This window comes from Urocitellus parryii, chromosome 11, assembly GCF_045843805.1.
Source record: "Urocitellus parryii isolate mUroPar1 chromosome 11, mUroPar1.hap1, whole genome shotgun sequence".
Lineage (NCBI taxonomy): Eukaryota > Metazoa > Chordata > Mammalia > Rodentia > Sciuridae > Urocitellus > Urocitellus parryii.
The window spans coordinates 79,626,608-79,646,729 of NC_135541.1; the positions used below are offsets into that span (position 1 = coordinate 79,626,608).

At 41.8% G+C, this 20,122-nt stretch overlaps 1 protein-coding gene and 1 pseudogene across 1 annotated transcript in view; one reads left to right on the plus strand and one right to left on the minus strand.

The window, feature by feature from the left end:
- Window positions 1–2,789: 2,789 nt before the first annotated feature.
- LOC113191611 (calmodulin-regulated spectrin-associated protein 1 pseudogene) lies at window positions 2,790–6,487 on the minus strand (annotated as a pseudogene).
- Window positions 6,488–6,931: 444 nt separating this feature from the next.
- Window positions 6,932–20,122, plus strand: part of LOC144249266 (rho GTPase-activating protein 29-like) — a 31,293-nt gene continuing 18,102 nt past the window's right edge. The window contains 4 exon segments of the mRNA XM_077791557.1: window positions 6,932–7,013; window positions 9,382–9,650; window positions 9,685–9,890; window positions 19,680–19,812. Coding sequence (XP_077647683.1) covers window positions 6,932–7,013; window positions 9,382–9,650; window positions 9,685–9,890; window positions 19,680–19,812 — 690 coding nt within the window.

Consider the following 20,122-nt stretch of genomic DNA (forward strand, 5'->3'; position numbering starts at 1 on the left):
CCAACTTAGTGAGACCCTGTCTCAAAATAGAAAACCAAAAGATCTGAGGATGGCTCAGTGGTACATCATCTCTGGGTCCATTTCCTAGTACCAAAATGAATAAATAAATAAATAAAATAAAAAAATAATTTAAAAATGAACTACCATTTTTGTTTGTCTTTGCAAGTGACCTCATTATCTGGATGCAGGATGACAGATAATATATTTAAAGGATTTGGGAGGAGGATTCAGATTGAAAGAAAATCCTACTTATAATTTAACCAGTGAATATTAATTCTTCAAAAACCTTCTCTGTATCAGATTTGACATGTAATACTTGGCTGTTTGAGGATGCTTTAAAAGCACATCTGTTGTGGAGGGTGTTGAGAATAACCTGGAGCAGATAGGGTGGCAAACTTTGCTTCCTTGAACTCTTGAGAGTTGCCCTCTACCTGGTGATTGACTTTCAGAATCCTAAACCCTTCTGTTGGATCCTTCAGTTTTGAGTCATCAGGGGTTTCATGAGTTGTACATGGTGCATCATTCCTCTAGAGTTTTTGAAGGAATGTTTGTTTGGAGTGTCTTCAGTACTATTAGTGCTATTGATTTGGGAACAGGTATGTTTAAGCCTTATGGGTACATTTTTAAAAGTCAAATCTGAAAAACAATTGTGGATCCAGATTCTATTTATCATTTCCAGGTAATTTAAGGACGAATTGGCCTCATTTCCACCAGAACTTTTTGCATATGAGAAGTGTTTCTCCTTCTTTTTCTATCAGTGAATGGTGTCTCTCTTTCTTTATCACCTGTTTTCTATCTTCCTTATCTCTATCTTCATCTTATTTTCTCTTTCCCTGACTCTACTTTTCCCTATATCTTCCCCTGTCTCATTTGGTCTACTTTATTCTCTTCTCTTTCTTCTCCTTTCATAATTTCCTCTCCTTTCCATACCTCTGTCTCTATTTGCTTTTGTCTCCCAAATACCATTGCTCCCCATTCCACCCACCATTTCTCTTCATCAGGAACTTGTTCATGATATTGTTAATGACATAGCCAGTTCCATTTTAATCAGGAACACCATCATCTTTATTAAAGGGAATGGTGGATAAATGCATAAGTAATTAATGCATTTTAAAATAGACTTCAGAGGGTGTTTGGGGTTAAGGAACTTCTCCACATTTCCTCCCCAAAACCTTATTTATGATTTAACTGTGGCTGCTCCATTCCAGCCTCTGATAATTCCTTTCTTCTTATTAGTTTGCTTCAATTCAAGCATCATGAGTTTCCATATAGAGAGTGTTTGGTGTCTTTATTTTCCAGTAGTTAAAAGGATGTTTGGTTTGGAGGTTTCCTGAATTTTTGTGGCTCAACCTTGGTATTATTGTGTTTGGGTGTGAAGGGACAAGTTGTGAATGTGAAAAATTCAGCACGGAACTCACATAGTAACCAAAGAGCCTCATTTCTATCTTTTCTAAGTAGTACTCAAGGGACCAAATTTGTTTTATTTCCTCAACACTGTTTTTCCTGTAATGTTTCTATTATTTAAGAAGTGTCCTGTTCTCTGTCAGTGAGTGGTTTTTCCTATCTCACCACCCCAACTTATTGGTTTATCATGCTGGCCTTCTTTTTCTAAGTGGTTAGTCTCTTTCTCCTTTTGTTTCTTTTTGCCTTCACCTGTTACTGCCTTCCATCATTTCATCTCTCTCCCTATGTACACCCGCATTTTCTGTCCACTTCTTACACTCCCCTGGGCCTTTCAGTTTCTCCCTATAAGGTCATTTTTCTGTGCCCTAGCTTGTTGATCCCAGACACACTACCTGTGTTTCTGTTTTTTGTTTTGTTTTATTTTTCTGACAGTTCCTGTCCTGAGATAAATGGCATTACTTGTTCCAGTGAGTAGTGCAGGCCAGGAGCTCTTGGGGGGGGGGGGATTAGTTTATATACCCATTCCATAGTCATTTTCTCTCATTCTGAGATGAATTTTGAGAGTGCAGATGGAGAAAGTAAGATAGACCTGCATGGAAAATGCTGCCCTCTACTGTGGGCAGAGTAGTGGGCTGGTTTCAATTTAAATTTGTGTTTGTTTGTTTTTACCAAAATCTGCCTTTATTAAGTGAACAGACCACCAGCCCCTACCCAGCTTTACCTGCACAGCCACTGCTGGCCCAGCTGCCACCTCACAGCAGGCCATCACCAGCCAGTAGTACCCCTGCCATCCTCATGGCCGCCTGTTGAAGTCACCATCTCCATGCCTGTAAAGGGATGCCGCAGAGACTGACTGCTGCCTTCAGTGCCTTTAGTGGACTGGAAATCTCAGTAAACTTCTCTGAGCAGCAAGGAACAAGGACTTGTTCAGACATCCCAGAACTGAATGTAGAGGTTAGCAGTAGACACAATCAATAAATAGACAACTTCTCAAATAAAAAGACTCCACATGAGCTCCTCTCAGGAAGACATTCACACACCTGACTGCAGAGCACACCTGCCTCTGGCCAACAGGAGGGTGGGCAGGCAGCCTTTAGAGGGGCAAGCAAGGGAGACACGCGCTGGAGACCTCTCTGCAGGACGTCCGGATCTGAGGGCCGCGGTGGTCACCAGGCACCACCGCAGCTGCTACTGAAAACAGGGCACATGCGCCCCCCTCTGGCCCTCCTGGCATGCCCTGTGCATGCAAGGAGGTGAGAGAGGGCTTGTGTTGTGGTCTAAATGCCTCTGAAAAAGGTCAGTGTCTCTGCCTGCTTCGTACCCCAGTAGAGGAAACAGTAACTATGGATCCCGACGGCGTCCTCAGACCTCAGGCTTCACTGAGGTCACTTACCAGTCTGGTTCTTCTTTGGCACTGTGGCGCACTTGGGCTGCCACAGTGGTTATGGATGGAGAGGGCGTCCACGCTGACAGACATGGTCTTGGCTGGATCAGGTTGAACTGTTTCAGCCCGAGCTGTATTTGTACAGCTTGCGGATCATCTTCTTGGTGATTCTCCTGGGCCTGGTGCTAGTGAGCTTGCAGATCTCCTCCGTGTCGGGGTAGTAGAAGTACAGCGCCCCCAACTGGCAGCCGGCGTCACGGAACAGGATGAAGTAGTGGTTGGCGTCACACTTCTCCAGCTCCTCCAATATGGAGCTCTTGTGAGGCTCCTTCACCTTCACGGCCAGACAGCAGTGGGGGATGGCGTTGTGGATGATGGGCTTGTTGGACTTTCTACTGGGCTCCTTGAAGAGCTTTGGACCTGTGTACTCCGCCACTGAGGCCAGGGAGGAAGCTGCTAACGCCATTTCCCAGTCCCTGTCTGTGCTCCTGCTTGGGTTGCAGCTCCATATGGGCAAGGCTTCCAAGGATTCCACTGGCTGAGAAGGTGTGCTCCCCGAAAGAATGCTCTCGGGCTCCGTGGTCGCTGCATAGGCCAAGGACAGGCTGGAGCCAAATGAGTCTGGCTCAGGTGATCGTGGTGGAGGAGCACTTGGTCCCAGAGTCCCTGCCAGACTCTTTCCGGTGCACGGACTTTGGGGGCAGCTTTTTCGGCTTCCACCTGGGTTTGCAGAGCCCTTGCTCCTCTAGGATCTGCTGCTGCTTCCTCAGAAAGTACTCCTGCTTAATGAACTCTCGCCCTGACTTCTCCTCCTCCTTCTGGATGCGGTCTTCCTCAGCTTTACACAGGGCTTCATCCCGCTGGAGCTCCATTTCTGCCTCCAGCTGCTGCTTCCATACTGGAGCCTCTTCAGCCTTGCGCTGCTGTTTTAAGAGGAAGGCCACCCAATTCTTGGCAATTCATCTTCTGCTTTCTGTTCATCCTTAAAGAAGAAGCCAAGCCCAAGCTTCTGGTCACCATCGCTGAGGAGGTCCACAGAGCCCATGTGGCCAACCCCCAGGCCCTCTCCGTCCTCATCTCGGGCCTGTAGGTGGGACAGGTCCACCTCGATGAGGCTGGACTTGCTCATCAGTGGCTCTTCCCCAGGAATGTGGTTGCTCCCTCGGGATCGGAGGAGCGCAGCCCTGCCTCTTTCCTGCTCCTGTCCATGGCTTCTGTGAAGTTCATCTTTTGTCACAGAATATTTGCCTCTTTACAGGAGGACAGAGCCAGTGTCGCTGGTTGCTATCATCATGAAGCCTGTAACTGTCCAACAGACACTTCTCAGGAGGGTTGCTGCAAGAGGCTGCAGCACTGTCCACACCTGGGCAGGGAGGTGTTCATGGGTGATCACCAGAGGGGAAAGGTTGCAAATGCGGGAGGGTCTCCAGGCAGGGTGTTGGGGTCTTGCTTCAAGAAGAGCCCTACTGCCTATCCTTTGGAACCTTCAGCTTAGCTGGTCTTCCTGAATGGGAGCTTAGGCCCTGCCCCAGATGGGGTCGGGGTGGGTGAGTGGTGGTGGTGGTGGTGGTTTGCAGTGACCAGCCACCCCAGTGGGAGAAAGCGCTCAATGAAGTGGATTGAGGTCTTTACATTTTGGTCCTGAGAGTTATTTTTAGGGCCTGGCATTGGTTCCCTGGGGGACTTCATGAGGAGCTGCTCCTGCTGTGGGAGATCTTCAGTATGGCCTGCTGCAGTGTGCTGATGGTCTCGTTCAGCTTCTTGATGGAAATGTCACATTTGCTCAGGTCTCCCACTTTGCCAATGCCATCCTCCAGGAGAGCAGCAGAAAGTGCTCTGCCCTTCTCCCCATTGTGCACAGCAGTCAGGTCTTTGGTGTTATGAAGCTGGACAAAAGCTCCGCTTTCTCTATCCATGACCTGAAACTCACTGACATCTTCCCTCTGCTCTTCCTTGGCGAGAAAGGCTTCTAACTTAGAAATGCCACTGTCAATGTCCGTGCCATTATGCTGAGCATACTCCTTTGCAAAATGCTTGGGCCTCAGTGGGTGTGGGGCACCATCAGCCTTCCCCTTCTTCACATGCAGGAAGGTGGCCTTGCCCAGCTTCAGGCGCTGCCATGCAGACATGGCCTCCATCCTCTTCTTCTGGGTCTGTATGGCCCTGGGCTTCTCCTCCAGCGGCAGGTGCAGCTGCGCCAGCTCAGATGCCAGGAGGCTGGCAGGATCCCGGCTGTGCCTGCTTGGGCTCTGCGCTCTCTTCTGCTTCCACGTTGTCAGAGGGGCTAGGCAGCTTTCCGATGCATCTGGTGTGGTCTTCTGGGAGCTGCTGGTATTGGACTTGGTTTCACAGCCGTTGAGCCTTTGGAGCTTCCTCTCAGCAAACCTGGTCACCTTCACACTTCTGCTGGCCATGGACAGGCTGCTGAGCTGAGAGGCAGTGCTCAGATGCGGGCTCGAGCGGCCACTAGCATCACCTTTGTCCTCATGCTCCTTCACCTTCATGTCCTCCTGCAACTTGGCTGACACCTCTTCACCAGCATACCTGGCAATTATGACAGCAGGGTCCTCGCCAATGAAATCCTGTTCCACTTCTTCTATGTCTCCCACGTCAGTCAGAATATGGCCTCAGGACAGCCCAGGGCTCCTAATGGGGGGGGGGTGCCAGAGCTTCTTGTGCCAACACATAACCTCCACTCTGTGTTTCCATCAGCCCTGCCTAGGTGAAGGAAAAAGCCATCCCATCGGCAGACTGTCACTGAGACAAGAGATCCAGTCCGCCAATGGCCAGAGCCCCCCCACCCCATGCACTTCTGTAGCTTCTGCAGACTGCAGTCCCCACTCTGCAAGGTCAGTGCTGGCAGCAAGCTCTGAGGACGGAATTCTGTGAAAGTGCTATTCAAGTCACATTCTTCAAGTCTTCTTCCGGGCAGCAGGTTGAGTGCCCTCGCTGGGCCTCCTGGGCACAGTGCTCCAAGGTCTCCTTTCCCCTCGCTCATCCTCCTTGGTAATGGTCTGCTTCTTTTTGCTGGCCTCAGCACTGCTGGCAGCAGGGGCTCCAAGAAAAAGCTGTCAGGCTTATTCTCTAGGGCATCCACCTGCCTCTGGGGGACTGGATCAGTGCGCTTCACAGCTGACAGCCTGCGATCTACAACCACCCTCATCTGCCGCTGGCCCTGGTTCCACCCCCCCACGAGCGCTGGGCAGTGGCTGGTCTCTGGGGGATTTGGCAGTGGATGACGGGGAGGGGCTTCTGTGGCCAGGGTGGTCTTGGAGGTGGCTTGATAGGGCACCCAAGGGCAATGCGTGGGGGATGGAGGCAGCGAGCTCTGGCCCTCTCTTGCCATGCATTTGGCGGGAATCTGAGTCCTGGACACTGGAGGAAGCGCGGGGATGAGTGTGGGATGGAGGTGGTCGCTCTGGCGCTGCACTGGGCTGGGGACTGCAGAGATGGCTGCTGACCAATTGCCATCCAGGGTCAGGGCGGCCACAGGGTCATGCGGTGGTCGGGAAGGGGAGGCGGCTGTGGGTGGGGCGGGGTCTTCCTGGAGGATGGAACCTTGGGATGGGCGCTCAGGAGCGGTAGACGTCAGGAGCGGGCACTATGGGAACTGGAACACTGTGGTCCTTGGTGATCAGTGAGCAGTTGGAGCAGGACGACGTCGCTGCGGCAGCTCTGGTCCAGAGCGATACTCGCCATACTCACGGGTTAACTTGACTTTTCCTTCTTGCTTTTCGGTTCACAATCGTCTTTCCCACTGGGATCTTTTTGTAAGTGTGCTAACATTTCCTGAAATTTCATTCTGATGAGTACCTAGGTAAAGAAACTAACAAGTGCTGTTCCCTTTTTACTTTTTCTTTACACACTTCACCTCATCTAGGCCTTGGTTGATGACTACTTTGGGGAGGGGAGGGGGGCCTAAAGGTGCAGGGACACCCTCCTTGCCTTTATTTCTGAGTGCCCCCTCTGTTGCATCTCTATCCTACCTCTTCTCTGTCCTTCCCTTATTATTGTCCCTTCTGTTTCCATTCACCTTTTTCCAACCATGACCTTAGCACAGAAAGTTAGGGTCTAAATTGGAATTGATAAGCTGGGAGATCCCAACTGCTACAAGGAGAGTATGTCCCTGTGAGTATCGTCAGGATGCCCCAAGACTCTGTCGATGATAAAAATCTGGTGTTCCAGAAGTCGCCCCCCTTCTGTGAAAACCAAGTGGACCAGGACTGTCCTTTCCTTTGAGTCAGACAGGTGCTGGTTTATTTCACTTTTTCACTACTGTCCCTGCCTTAGAGACCAAGGATAGGGTTCCACACTGAGTCATTTGGATCTTTGACATCCCCTGAGTTCTTTGGATCTTTTGGGGGAAGGGAGGAGTGTTAGGTGTTTTGTGAATATTCCAAGACCATTTCTAAACTGCAGGCAGCTTTTTGTTCTATATAAGCTTTGTTCTTTTCCTCTTTGGGTTCACTTCACCTCCTTATTGCGTTTGGATGTAGGGGTCTCCCTCTTCATGAAAAAGAATTCAAAATTAAATGTGAAGGTGAGTATTTAGGATGAGTAAATAAATCACAGCACATTATACATATATATGTGTGTCTTTGAAATTTAGATCCTTTTCTCTGCAGTGAGTTCTTTAAGCAGTTTGCCAGAAATACCTACTTAGAAATGCTACCTTTTTGGAAGAATTGTGCAAGTGAGGAACAGTGACACTTAAGTCTCCTTAGGTTGACAATACCTATAGCTCTGGTCTCATGATTTTGATAAAACCTTTCAGACTGAATTTGAAGAAATCCCAATGGGCCCAGGTAGAAAAGTTTCAGCCCCCAAGTTGGCAGGATATTGAAGTTTGGCTGAGTTGAAGAATCACTATTCAGTGAATGTAGGGTAACACTAGCCCACTCCACCTCCCGAAAATAGAACAACCTCTCGATTATCATTGCCTTCACCTCCCACCTGTAAAAGCCCTTGACCTAGGAATGTGGGCGTTTACAACTGCTCTTTGTCCCAGGGGGTTAGTACTACCATTGAACAAAGATGATTCTCAGAAGGGATTCTGGAAGGATTTTGATTCCTATCTATTATAATTTATTCAGCATTCACTCTGAAAATTTAGCAGGATCTTAATCTATGCTAGCCAGAGTCCCTGTAGAACCTTTCCATTTAATGAGTGGCAGAATACAATAACCAAAAACTAGAGCCAAAGGAATGATTATTTTCAATGGAGGGAATGAAGTGATAATTTTGTGTGAGCTTGAAAGTAAAGGGTAACTTTAATAAGCACAGAAATGGGGGGGGGGCTTCCTGCACAGAATTGCTGATTATCTCTAATGTCTACCAGGATCTCACTGCTTTGACAGTGTAGCCATGTGCTCAGAGTCACTGAGGAATCTGAAAGAGAGCTCTGTAGGTGGCCAGAATGTGCAGGTGTCTCAAATCAAGCCAGAACCACTTGATTTGAGACAACAAGTCACAGACAATAGCTGTGCTTTGAAGCTTTGAAGAGTAGTTGGTTTGCTGTTTCTTTTTAATTTCCCATTCACTTTCATCATGTTGATGAGCCACACACATAAAGATAATTCATGTGTGTAAAGAATCCAGGGCATTGATAAAGGTTGGGAGCACATTCTGGTCTTTTCTGTGGAAAGTGGTATGTGTTTTATTAATTGTCTTTATTATTATGTGATAAGGAAATGAGCCACCTTGTTCATAGAGCAGATATTCAGCAATAATGCCTCCCTTGATAAGAGTTTTATTTGTCTTGAAGTAAGTTTCAGGATGTATTGCTGAGAAAGTTTTCAAATGTCACAGTCTTCATTTTTATTTTATTTGTTGTGGTGTTACATATTGAACCAGGGCTTCAGGCATGCTAGGCAAGCACTCTACCACTGAACTACACTCTAGCCCCATAGTCTTCCTTTGAAAGGAAGAGGTAGGAGCTAATTAACATGTTTATAGAAGTGTTAGGGAAGGGTAAGTTCAGTTTCAACTTCAGGGTGTATGCAGACAGAACCGTCCATAATTTTACTTATAATATATTTCTCTAATATTAATTGAGTACCACCATGATGTCACATTTGTGCTTAGCATGTTAGAATGGATGGCTGGCTTCCATAGGACATTCAGGGGACTCTAGGGTTGGTTGAGCCTTGCTGGAGAGAAATGGGAAGGAGAGTGACGGAGCTTATGGGGATGATCTTGAGATAGCCCAGAGTAGATCTGAAGGTAGACTAAAAAAACAAAAACAAGTTTTTATTCTGGGAAATTTCAAACAGGCATCAAAGTAGTCCAAACAGTATTTGAACTCTGTGTATACAACCTCAGTTTCAAAAATTATCAACACCTGAATAGTCTTTTATCTCTACTACCATTATAATTAATAATCCTTAAAAGCAATTATACACAATACATCAACATAGCTGTGTTCCTAAAACATCCATTATTTATAAAAATAGGCAGCTGCCCTTCATAACCCTGAATTCAAAGACGGATAGTGTTAGGTTGTATGTTTAGGTGTGTGGTTCCTGTTCATTTTAGAGTTGGCTGAAATAAGGTTTGAGGTTCATCCCTCACATTATGGATATCTGTTATTTCAGCACCATTTATTGAAAGTCCACGGAATTACTTTGGCATCTCTGTCAGAAATCAGTTTTCTGGGATCCAAGGTGGCAGAGTAGAGGAGATCCTGCTTCAAGCTGCTCTGTGCCTGAATCAGAGAAAGCTATCAGGTGGCTTCTCCTGCTCAGGGTCTTGCCTTGAGGGAACACAACATCTCAGCACATGTGACAGGACACCATCCAGCGGATTTTCGCAGAATCCACCAGAGCTGCGAACACCAAGCAGAACTCAGAGCCTCTGTGTTCAGGTGAGACTCCAGGCTTCCGTACAAAAGCCTACAGTTTGAGCACAGGCGCGACTCTCAAGGGGGAAGCAGAGACACCAACTCAGCGCCTCAGCGGAGTGGCAGAACTCCAGAGGAAGCTCTGCTCCCACGCAGGTCCCCAGACCGCATTCTAGGCACAGCACGAGGACATCCCAGCTCTCCCCACCTTACCAGACACCCCGACTGGGAAAAGGAATCTCTCCACCTTTCTCACCATCTTTGGTGAGTGTGGTTACCAGCCAGATCTGTGACTGAACAGGTACCTGGGTTCCAAATCCCCTCCCCCAGCTGTGATAACTCAGTATAGAAACTATCAGCACAAAATCAGCTCTCAGTTGAACAGGAGCGCAGTGACACCAGGACGCTGCCCACCTGGTGCAATCCTAAGGTGGAGGGTGTGAGGTCCCCCAGCTGAGACCTGATAAGCAAGAGAGGGGAGGGGGCTAAAACCCAGGAACAACTCAGAGAGACCAAGATTAGGGAAGCCCAGATAAGAGAGGAAGAGCTTTAGTCTTCTCACACTGGTTACCTACACCACCCTGAGGGCAGAGAACCAAGCTTGGAATAGACAACTCTACCTACTGAAAAAGAAGAGAAGAAAAGGGAACTCTGAGAGTATTTTGTTGTTTGTTTTGTTTTTTGTTTTCTTCTCTTCCATTTTATCCTCTTTCTTTCTCCTCTACCCATCCTCCTCTGGTCCTCACAACCCCAACATATGTGAAACCAAGAACTTTTCATGAAATAGAACTGAGTGGCCAGAATAATATAATAAAAAGGAATTGCATAAGCCACCCCTCTTTTTTAAATTTCTCTCTCTCTCTTTTTTCTCTTTTTTGCTTCCTTTTTGTTTTTCTTCCTCCCTCTCTTTCTCTTTCAACCTCCTAATTTTTACTATTTTTACTTCTTGTAATTTTCTAAACACATATATGTGTTTGTTTTTATGCATTCTATCCTCCCACATACTTGTCTCCCCTAAATTACCTCCTGTCTATTCCCTGCTACTAACCCTCTTGATTAGAGTTCTTCTCCAAATTTCCTAAGTTATATTAATCCATTGCCCTCACATCTTTCGCCCTTAACATAACGTCAGATACCTGACCTCCAGTTCTCTGTCCACCACCAGAAGAAAGTGTACATCTTCTATGAAACTACTGATTATATTTTAAATTATAATTGAATCTAATATTACTAGACATGGAGAGTATAAATGTCTTAATAGCAGTAATTTACACATAGGTGATGTATTGTTGATATTGGGAACTGTCAACATTGTCCTTCCCCACAAAGAAGGGATCTTGGAATGTACAAGAGCACTACAAATCTATAGGGTAAAAAGAATAACACTCCAGTCCCACAGAGCAGGAAAGAAATACCAGCAACATGTAAAGGCAAGGGAAGAAAATACCACAAACAATTGAAGACAATGCATCATTAGAAGAATTATCAGAAACAGCAGAAAAAAATGACAGAGAAAGATTTCAGGATTTACATTATTCAGATGTTTTGGAATCTCGAAAAAGACATTAGAAAACAAATACAGACAGTGAAAGATCACTTTAACAATGAGCTACATAAACAAAACCAAGAAGCAAAAGATGACCTCTACAGGGAGATTGAGGATATATATAACAGAAATCCTTGAAATGAAAGAAATAATGAACCAAATTAAAAACAAAAATGAGAGCATCACCAGCAGCGTATACAACTTAGAAGATAGGACATCCGACCACAAAGACAAAGTATATCATTTTGAAAAGAATGTAGGCAGCACAACAAAAATGATAAGAAACCACAAGCAGGAAAGCCAAGAAATATGGTATAGCATAAAAAGACCAAATTTAAGAGTCATTGGGATAGAGGAAGGCACAGAGGTTCAAACCAAAGGAATGAGAAATCTATTCAATGAAATAATATCAGAAATACTTCCAGAAATGAAGGATGAAATGGAAATCGAAATCCAAGAAGCCTACAAGACAATGAATGTGCAAAATCACAACAGACCCACACCAAGACACATTATAATGAAAATGCTCAATATACAGAAATAGGAGAATTTTAAAAGCCGCAAGCGAACAGAATCAGATTACTTATAGGGGTAAATCAATTAGAATTACAGCAGATTTTTCAACACATTCCCTGAGAGCTAGAAGATCATGGAACAACATATTTCAAACCGGAAAGATAATGGGTTCCAACCAAGAATCTTGTATCCAGCTAAACTAAGCTCCAGATTTTAAGATGAAATAAAACTTTCCATGATAAAGAAAAGTTAAAAGAATTTACAGCTAGAAAACCAACACTAAAACACATCCTTGGCAAAATATTTCTAGAAGAGGAAATGAAAAACAATGATAACCGGCAGAAGGAGGTAGTACACTGAAAGAAAAACTAATCAAAGAGGAAACCAAGTTATGTTAAGTAACAAAAATAAACAAAAATGACTGGAAATACAAACCATATCTCAATAGGCACCCTAAATGTTAATGGCTGAAACTCACCAATCAAAAGACATAGGCTAGCAGATTGGATTTTTAAAAAAGATCCAAGAATATAATGCCTACAGGATACTCATTTGATAGGAAAAGATATACACAGACTGAAGGTGAAAGGTTGGGAAAATCATACCACTCACATAGAGTGAGGAAGCAAGCAGGGGTCTCCAAACTCATTTCAAATAAAGTAGACTTCAACCAAAGCTAATCAAAAGGGATAAAGTTGGACATTACATACTGTTCAAGGGAACCATACACCAACAATACATAACAACCATAAATATATATGCCACAAACAATGGTGCAGGTATATTCATCAAATTCTTCTCAAGTTCAAGAGTTAAATTGACCTCCCAGCACAATAATCTTGGGTGACTTTAACCCACCTCTCTCACCACTAGACAGATCTTCCAAACAAAAGTTAAATAAAGAAACTATAGAGTTCAATAACACAATTTCTTAGACTTAACACAGACACAACATATCAAAATCTCTGGGACACTATGAAAGTAGTACTAAGAGGAAAATTCATTGCATGGAATTCATTCCTTAAAATAAGAAAAAGTCAACAAATAAATGACCTCACACTACACCTCAAAGCCCTTGAAAAAGAAGAACAAATCAGCACCAAAAGCAGTAGAAGGCAACAAATAATTAAAATCAGAGCTGAAATCAATGAAATCAAAACAAAAGAAACAATTGAAACAACTGACAAAACTAAAAGTTGGTTCTTTGAAAAAATAAAATAAAATTGACACACCCTTAGCCATGCTAACCAAGAGAAGGAGAGAGAGAGAACTCAAATTACTAGCATATGTGATGAAAAAGGCAATAACACAACAGACCCTTCAGAAATAATGAAGATAATTAGACATTATTTTGAAACCTTATCCTCTAATAAAATAGAAGACAGTGAAGGCATTGAAAAATTCCTTCAGTTATATGATCTGCCCAGATTGACTCAGGAAGATAGACACAACTTAAACAGACCAATATCCAGTGAGGAAATAGAAGAAACCATCGAAAGACTACTAATCAAGAAAATCCCATGACTGGATGGCTACACAGCTGAATTCTACAGGATCTTTAAAGAAGAACTAATACCAACACTCTTCAATGTATTTCAGGAAATAGAAAAAAGAGAGAGTACTTCCAAACTCATTCTGTGGGGCCAATATCACCCTGATTCCAAAACCGGACAAAGACACTTCAAAGAAAGAAACCTTCAGACAAATATCTCTAATGAACATAGATGCAAAAATCTTCAATAAAATTCTGGCAAATCCAATGCAAAAACATATCCTAAAGATTGTGCACCAAGTGGGATTGATCCCAGGGATGTAAGGTTGTTTCATCAAACAGAAATCAATAAATGTAATTCATCATCAATCGACTTACAGATAAGAATCATATGATCATCTTGATACATACAGAAAAGCATTTGACAAAAGACAGCACCCCTTTATAATGTTGAGATATGTTCCCGTTATCCCTGTTTTAAAAAACCCAGGGATAACAGGAACATCTCTCAACATTATAAAGGCTATCTATGCTAAGCCTCAGGCCAATATCTTTCTAAAGGGAGAACAATTGAAAGCATTCCCTCTAAAATCTGAAACAAGTCAGGGATGCCCTCTCTGACCACTTCTATTCAACATAGTTCTTGAAACACTGGCCAGATCAATTAGACAGATGAAAAATTACAGGAATAAATATAGGAAAAGAAAAACTTGAACTAGCACTATTTGTTGATGATATGATTCTATAATTGGAAGACCCAAAAAACTCCACCAGAAAACTTCAAGAAATAGTATATGAATTCAACAAAGTAGCACAATATAAAGACAACACCCATAAATCAAAAGCATTTCTGTATATCAGTGACAAATCCTCTTAGCAGGAAATGAGGAAAACTCCCCATTCACAATATCCTGAAAAAAAAATAAGATACTTGAGAATCAACAAAAGAGGTGAAATAACTATACAATGAAATCAACAGAACCCTAAAGAGAGAAATGAAAAGAAGACCTTAGAAGATGGAAACATCTACCTTCCTTATGCATAGGCAGACTTAATATCACCAAATGACCATATTACTAAAAGCATAATACAGGTTTAACACAATTCCAATCAAAATCCCAATGGCATTCCTCATTGAAATAGAAAAAAGCAATCATGAAATTCATCTGGAAAAATAAGGGATCCAGAATAGCTAAAGCAATTCTAAGCAGGAAGAACAAAGCAGGTGATATCACTATACCAGACCTTAAACTATACTATAGAGCAATAGTAACAAAAACAGCATGGTATTGGCACCAAACCAGGCTGGTAAAGCAATGGTACAGAATAGAGGACACAGTGACTAACCCACAAAATTTCAATTACCTTATAGTAGACAAAGTAGCCAAAAGCATGCCCTGGAGACAAGAGAGCATCTTTAACAAATGGTGCTAAGAAAACTGGAAATACATATGCAACAAAATAAAATTGAACCCCTATCTCTCACCATGCACAAAGTTTAACTCAAAATAGATCAAGGACCTAGGAATTAAACCAGAAACTCTGCATCTAATAGATGAAAAAGAAGGCTCTAATCTTCATCATGTGGGATTAGGCCCCAACTTTCTTAATAAGATCCCTATAGCACAAGAATTAAAAACAAGAATCAATAAATGGGATGGATTCAAACTAAAAATTTTATTCTCAGCAAAAGAAACAATCTGTGAGGTGAACAGAGAGCCTACATCCTGGGAGCAAATTTTTCCCTCTCACACATCAGATAGAGCACAAATCTCTAGGGCATATAAACAACTCAAGAACCTAAGCACCAAAAAAAAAAAAAAAAAAAAAACAAACAAATAATAAATGGGCCAAGGACCTGACCTGACACTTCTCAGAAGAGAATATAAAATCAATCAACAAATATATGAAAACATGCTCATCACCTCTAGCAAGCAGAGAAATGCAAATCAAAACTACTCTAAGATATCATCTTACTCTATTCAGAATGGCAGCTATTATGAATACAAACAAAAACAAGTGTTGGCGAGGATGTGGGGAAAAAGGTACACTCATACATTGCTGGTAGGACTGCAAATTGGTGGAGCCAGTTGGGAAAGCAGTATGGAGATTCCTTGGAAATCTGGGAAAGGAACCACCATTTGATCCAGCTATTCCTCTTCTCTCACTTTACCCAAAGGACTTAAAAACAGCATACTACAGGGACACAACCACATCAATGTTTATAGCAGCACAATTCACAATAGCTAAACTGTGGAGCCAACCTAGATGTCCTTCAGTGGATGAATGGATAAAAAAATGTGGCAATTATACACAATTGAATACTACTCAGCATGATAAAAGAACAAAATCATGGCATTTACAGGGAAATGGATGGTGTTGGAGAAGATAATGCTAAATGAAGTCAGCCTTCTAGATTTTAGAGGGAATGCCTTCAATTTTTCTCCATTCAGAATGATGCTAGCCTGAGGCTTAGCATAGATAGCTTTTACAATGTTGAGGTAAGTTCTTGTTATCCCTAGTTTTTCTAAAGTTTTGAACATAAAGGGATGCTGTACTTTGTCGAATGCTTTTTCTGTGTCTATCGAGATGATCATATGGTTCTTATCTTTAAGTCTATTGATGTGGTGAATAACATTTATTGATTTCCATATATTGAAACATCCTTGCATCCCAGGGATGAATCCTACTTGATCCTGGTGCACAATTTTTTTGATGTGTTTTTGTATCCGATTCACCAGAATTTTATTGAGGATTTTTGCATCTAGGTTCATTAGAGATATTGGTCTGTAGTTTTCTTTCTTTGAGGTGTGTTTGTCTGGTTTCGTAATCAGGGTGATGTTGGCCTCATAGAATAAATTTGGAAGAGCTCCCTCTTTTTCTATTTCCTGAAATAACTTGAAAAGTATTGGTATTAATTCTTCTTTAAATTGAAGGCATTCCCTCTAAAATCTGGAACAAGACAGGGATGCCCTCTATCACCACTTCTATTCAATATAGTTCTCGAAACACTGGCCAGAGCAATTAGACAGACGAAAAAAATTAAAGGCATAAAAATAGGAAAAGAAGAACTTAAATTATCACTATTTGCGGATGATATGATCCTATACCTAGAAGACCCAAAGGGTCTACAAAGAAACTATGACAGCTAATAAACGAATTCAGCAAAGTGGCAGGATATAAATTCAACATGCATAAATCAAAGGCATTTCTGTATATCAGCGACAAAACTTCTGAAACGGAAATGAGGAAAAACACCCCATTCACAATATCCTCAAAAAAAAAATACTTGGAAATCAACCTAACAAAAGAGGTGAAAGATTTATACAATGAAAACTACAGAACCCTAAAGAGGGAAATAGAAGAAGATCTTAGAAGATGGAAAAATTTACCCTGTTCATGGGTAGGCAGAACTAACATCATCAAAATGGCGATATTATCAAAAGTTCTCTATAGGTTTAATGCAATGCCAATCAAAATCCCAACAGCATTTCTTTTAGAAATAGATAAAGCAATCATGAAATTCATATGAAAAAATAAAAGACCCAGAATAGCAAAAGCAACTCTAAGCAGAAAGTGTGAATCAGGAGGTATAGCGATATCAGATTTCAAACTATACTACAGAGCAATAGTAACAAAAGCAGCATGGTACTGGTACCAAAACAGGCGAGTGGACCAATGGTACAGAATAGAGGACACAGAGACTAATCCACAAAGTTACAACTATCTTATATTTGATAAAGGGGCTAAAAGCATGCAATGGAGGAAGGATAGCATCTTCAACAAATGGTGCTGGGAAAACTGGAAATCCATATGCAACAAAATGAAACTGAATCCCCTCCTCTTGCCATGCACAAAAGTTAAATCAAAATGGATCAAGGAGCTTGATATCAAATCAAAGACTCTGCATCTGATAGAAGAAAAAGTTGGCTCCGATCTACATATTGTGGGGTCAGGCTCCAAATTCCTTAATAGGACACCCATAGCCCAAGAGTTAATAACAAGAATCAACAAATGGGACTTACTTAAACTAAAAAGATTTTTCTCAGCAAGAGAAACAATAAGAGAGGTAAATAGGGAGCCTACATCATGGGAACAAATTTTTACTCCTCACACTTCAGATAGAGCCCTAATATCCAGAGTATACAAAGAACTCAAAAAAATAAAATAAAAAATAAGATAACAAATAACCCAATCAACAAATGGGCCAAGGACCTGAACAGACACTTCTCAGAGGAGGACATACAATCAATCAACAAGTACATGAAAAAATGCTCACCATCTCTAGCAGTCAGAGAAATGCAAATCAAAACCACCCTAAGATACCATCTCACTCTAGTAAGATTGGCAGCCATTATGAAGTCAAACAACAACAAGTGCTGGCGAGGATGTGGGGAAAAGGGTACTCTTGTACATTGCTGGTGGGGCTGCAAATTGTTGTGGCCAATTTGGAAAGCAGTATGGAGATTCCTGGGAAAGCTGGGAATGGAACCACCATTTGACCCAGCCATTGCCCTTCTTGGACTATTCCCTGAAGACCTTAAAAGAGCGTACTACAGGGATACTGCCACATCGATGTTCATAGCAGCACAATTCACAATAGCTAGACTGTGGAACCAACCCAGATGCCCTTCAAAAGATGAATGGATTAAAAATGTGCCATTTATACACAATGGAGTATTATGCAGCACTAAAAAATGACAAAATCATGGAATTTGCAGGGAAATGGATGGCACTAGAGCAGATTATGCTAAGTGAAGCTAGCCAATCCCTAAAAAACAAAAGCCAAATGTCTTCTTTGATATAATGAGAGCAACTAAGAACAGAGCAGGGAGGAAGAGCAGGAGGAAAAGATTAACATTAAACAGAGACATGAGGTGGGAGGGAAAGGGAGAGAAAAGGGAAATTGCATGGAAATGGAAGGAGACCCTCATTGTTATACAAAATTACATATAAGAGGTTGTGAGGGGAATAGGAATAAAAACAAGTAGAGAAATGAATTACAGTAGATGGGGTAGAGAGAGAAGATGGGAGGGGGATAGTAGAGGATAGGAAAGGTAGCAGAATACAACAGTTACTAATATGGCATTATGTAAAAATGTGGATGTGTAACTGATGTGATTCTGCAATCTGTATTTGGGGTAAAAATGGGAGTTCATAACCCACTTGAATCTAATGTATGAAATATGATATGTCAAGAGCTTTGTAATGTTTTCAACAACCAATAAAAAAATAAAAAATAAATGAAGTCAGCCAATTCCAAAAAAACAATGCCAAATGTTTTCTCTGCTATAAGTGGGGTGACTTATAGTTGAGTTGGGAGGAACAGCATGGGAGGATGAGATTAATTCTAGGGAGGGGTGGGAGGGAAAGAGGGGGAAAGGGATTAGCAAGGATGGTGGAATGTGATGGACATCATTATACAAAGTACATATATGAAGACTTGAAATGGGTGTCAACATACCTTATATACAAACAGAGATATGAAATTGTGGTATATATATATGTATTAAGAATTGTAATGCAAAAAATAGAACATATATAATGGCATAAACTGACGTGAACATACTTTATATCCAGAGATACAAAAAAATTGCTCTGTATGTGTAATAAGAGTTGAAATGCATTCCAGTGCTGACATGTATTTACAAAAAAATTAAATGGATTTTTTAAAAAAGAGATAGCTTCACTAAATACAAGAGAGTCTTCTTTGAATTCTATTTTATTCTGTTGATTTGCATGTCTCTTCCTAGGCCAAAAGCACACTGGCTTGAATCCTGTAGCTCTACAGTGAATTGTAAAGTCAAGCAGTCTAGATTCTCTAAAATTTCTTTGGCTCTTCCATATCTCTAACATTTTCATATAAACTTTAGAATCAACTTGTTAATTTCTGCATAAAAATGTGCAGGGTTCTTCCAAAATCCTATATACTCAGCAATAAAAGAGAATAAAATCATGGCATTTGCAGATAAATGGATGGTGTTGGAGAAGATAATGCTCAGTGAAACTAGGCAAGCCCAAAGAAACAAATGTCAAATGTTCTCTCTGATAAAAGGAGGCTGATTCATAGTGGGGTAGGGAGGGGCAACAAGGGAGGACTCTGGAGCAGAGGGGTGGGAGGGGAAGGGAGAGAACATGGGGTTAGAAATGATTGTGGAATGAGAAGGTCATCATTATGCCAAATACATGTATGAAGACACGAATTGGTATGAATATACTTTGTATATGACCAGAGATGTGAACTATTGTGCCCTATATGTGTAATATGTATTGTAATGCATTCCACTGTCATAAGTAAATAAAAAAAGAAAAAAATGTGTGTTTTATAAGAGATCAATAAATGAGATGCTTTTTAATGTTAGAAATGCAAAATAATAGCTTTTTGTAGTATATAAGTAATCTCAAAGTCTAAAAATTATTCCAAGTACAATATCATGTGGTATATGTTTTTGTCATTTTACCCTTCTTACATACTAACATTTCTGTTGTAAGGACCCAGCTCCCTTGGAACATTTCAGCAATCATTAATGGCAAAAGCAGCTGCCACCCATAAGTTCAGAAAATGGAGATTTGCAGCAAGATGTAGATACTGTGAACACATTGTCATATTTGGAGGTCTTAAATGCGAAGAGGTAAGATCTTTTTGTAATCACAATTTTTTCTTTTGCTATATACTTTTTTTGGTTATGATTTTACTTATTTAGAGATGTTTGTGTGCACACACAAACACACATTTAAATATATATAAATTTGTTGTTTGTACTCCTGGGAACTAAATTCAGGGTCTTGCACATGCCATATTTTTAGAGAGAGAGAGAAGGGAAAGAGAGAGCGAGGGAGGGAGGGAGGGAGAGAGAGAGAGAGAGAGAGAGAGAGAGAGAGAGAGAGAGAGAGAGGAACAGAGATTTTTAAAATATTTATTTTTCAGTTTTTGCTGGACAC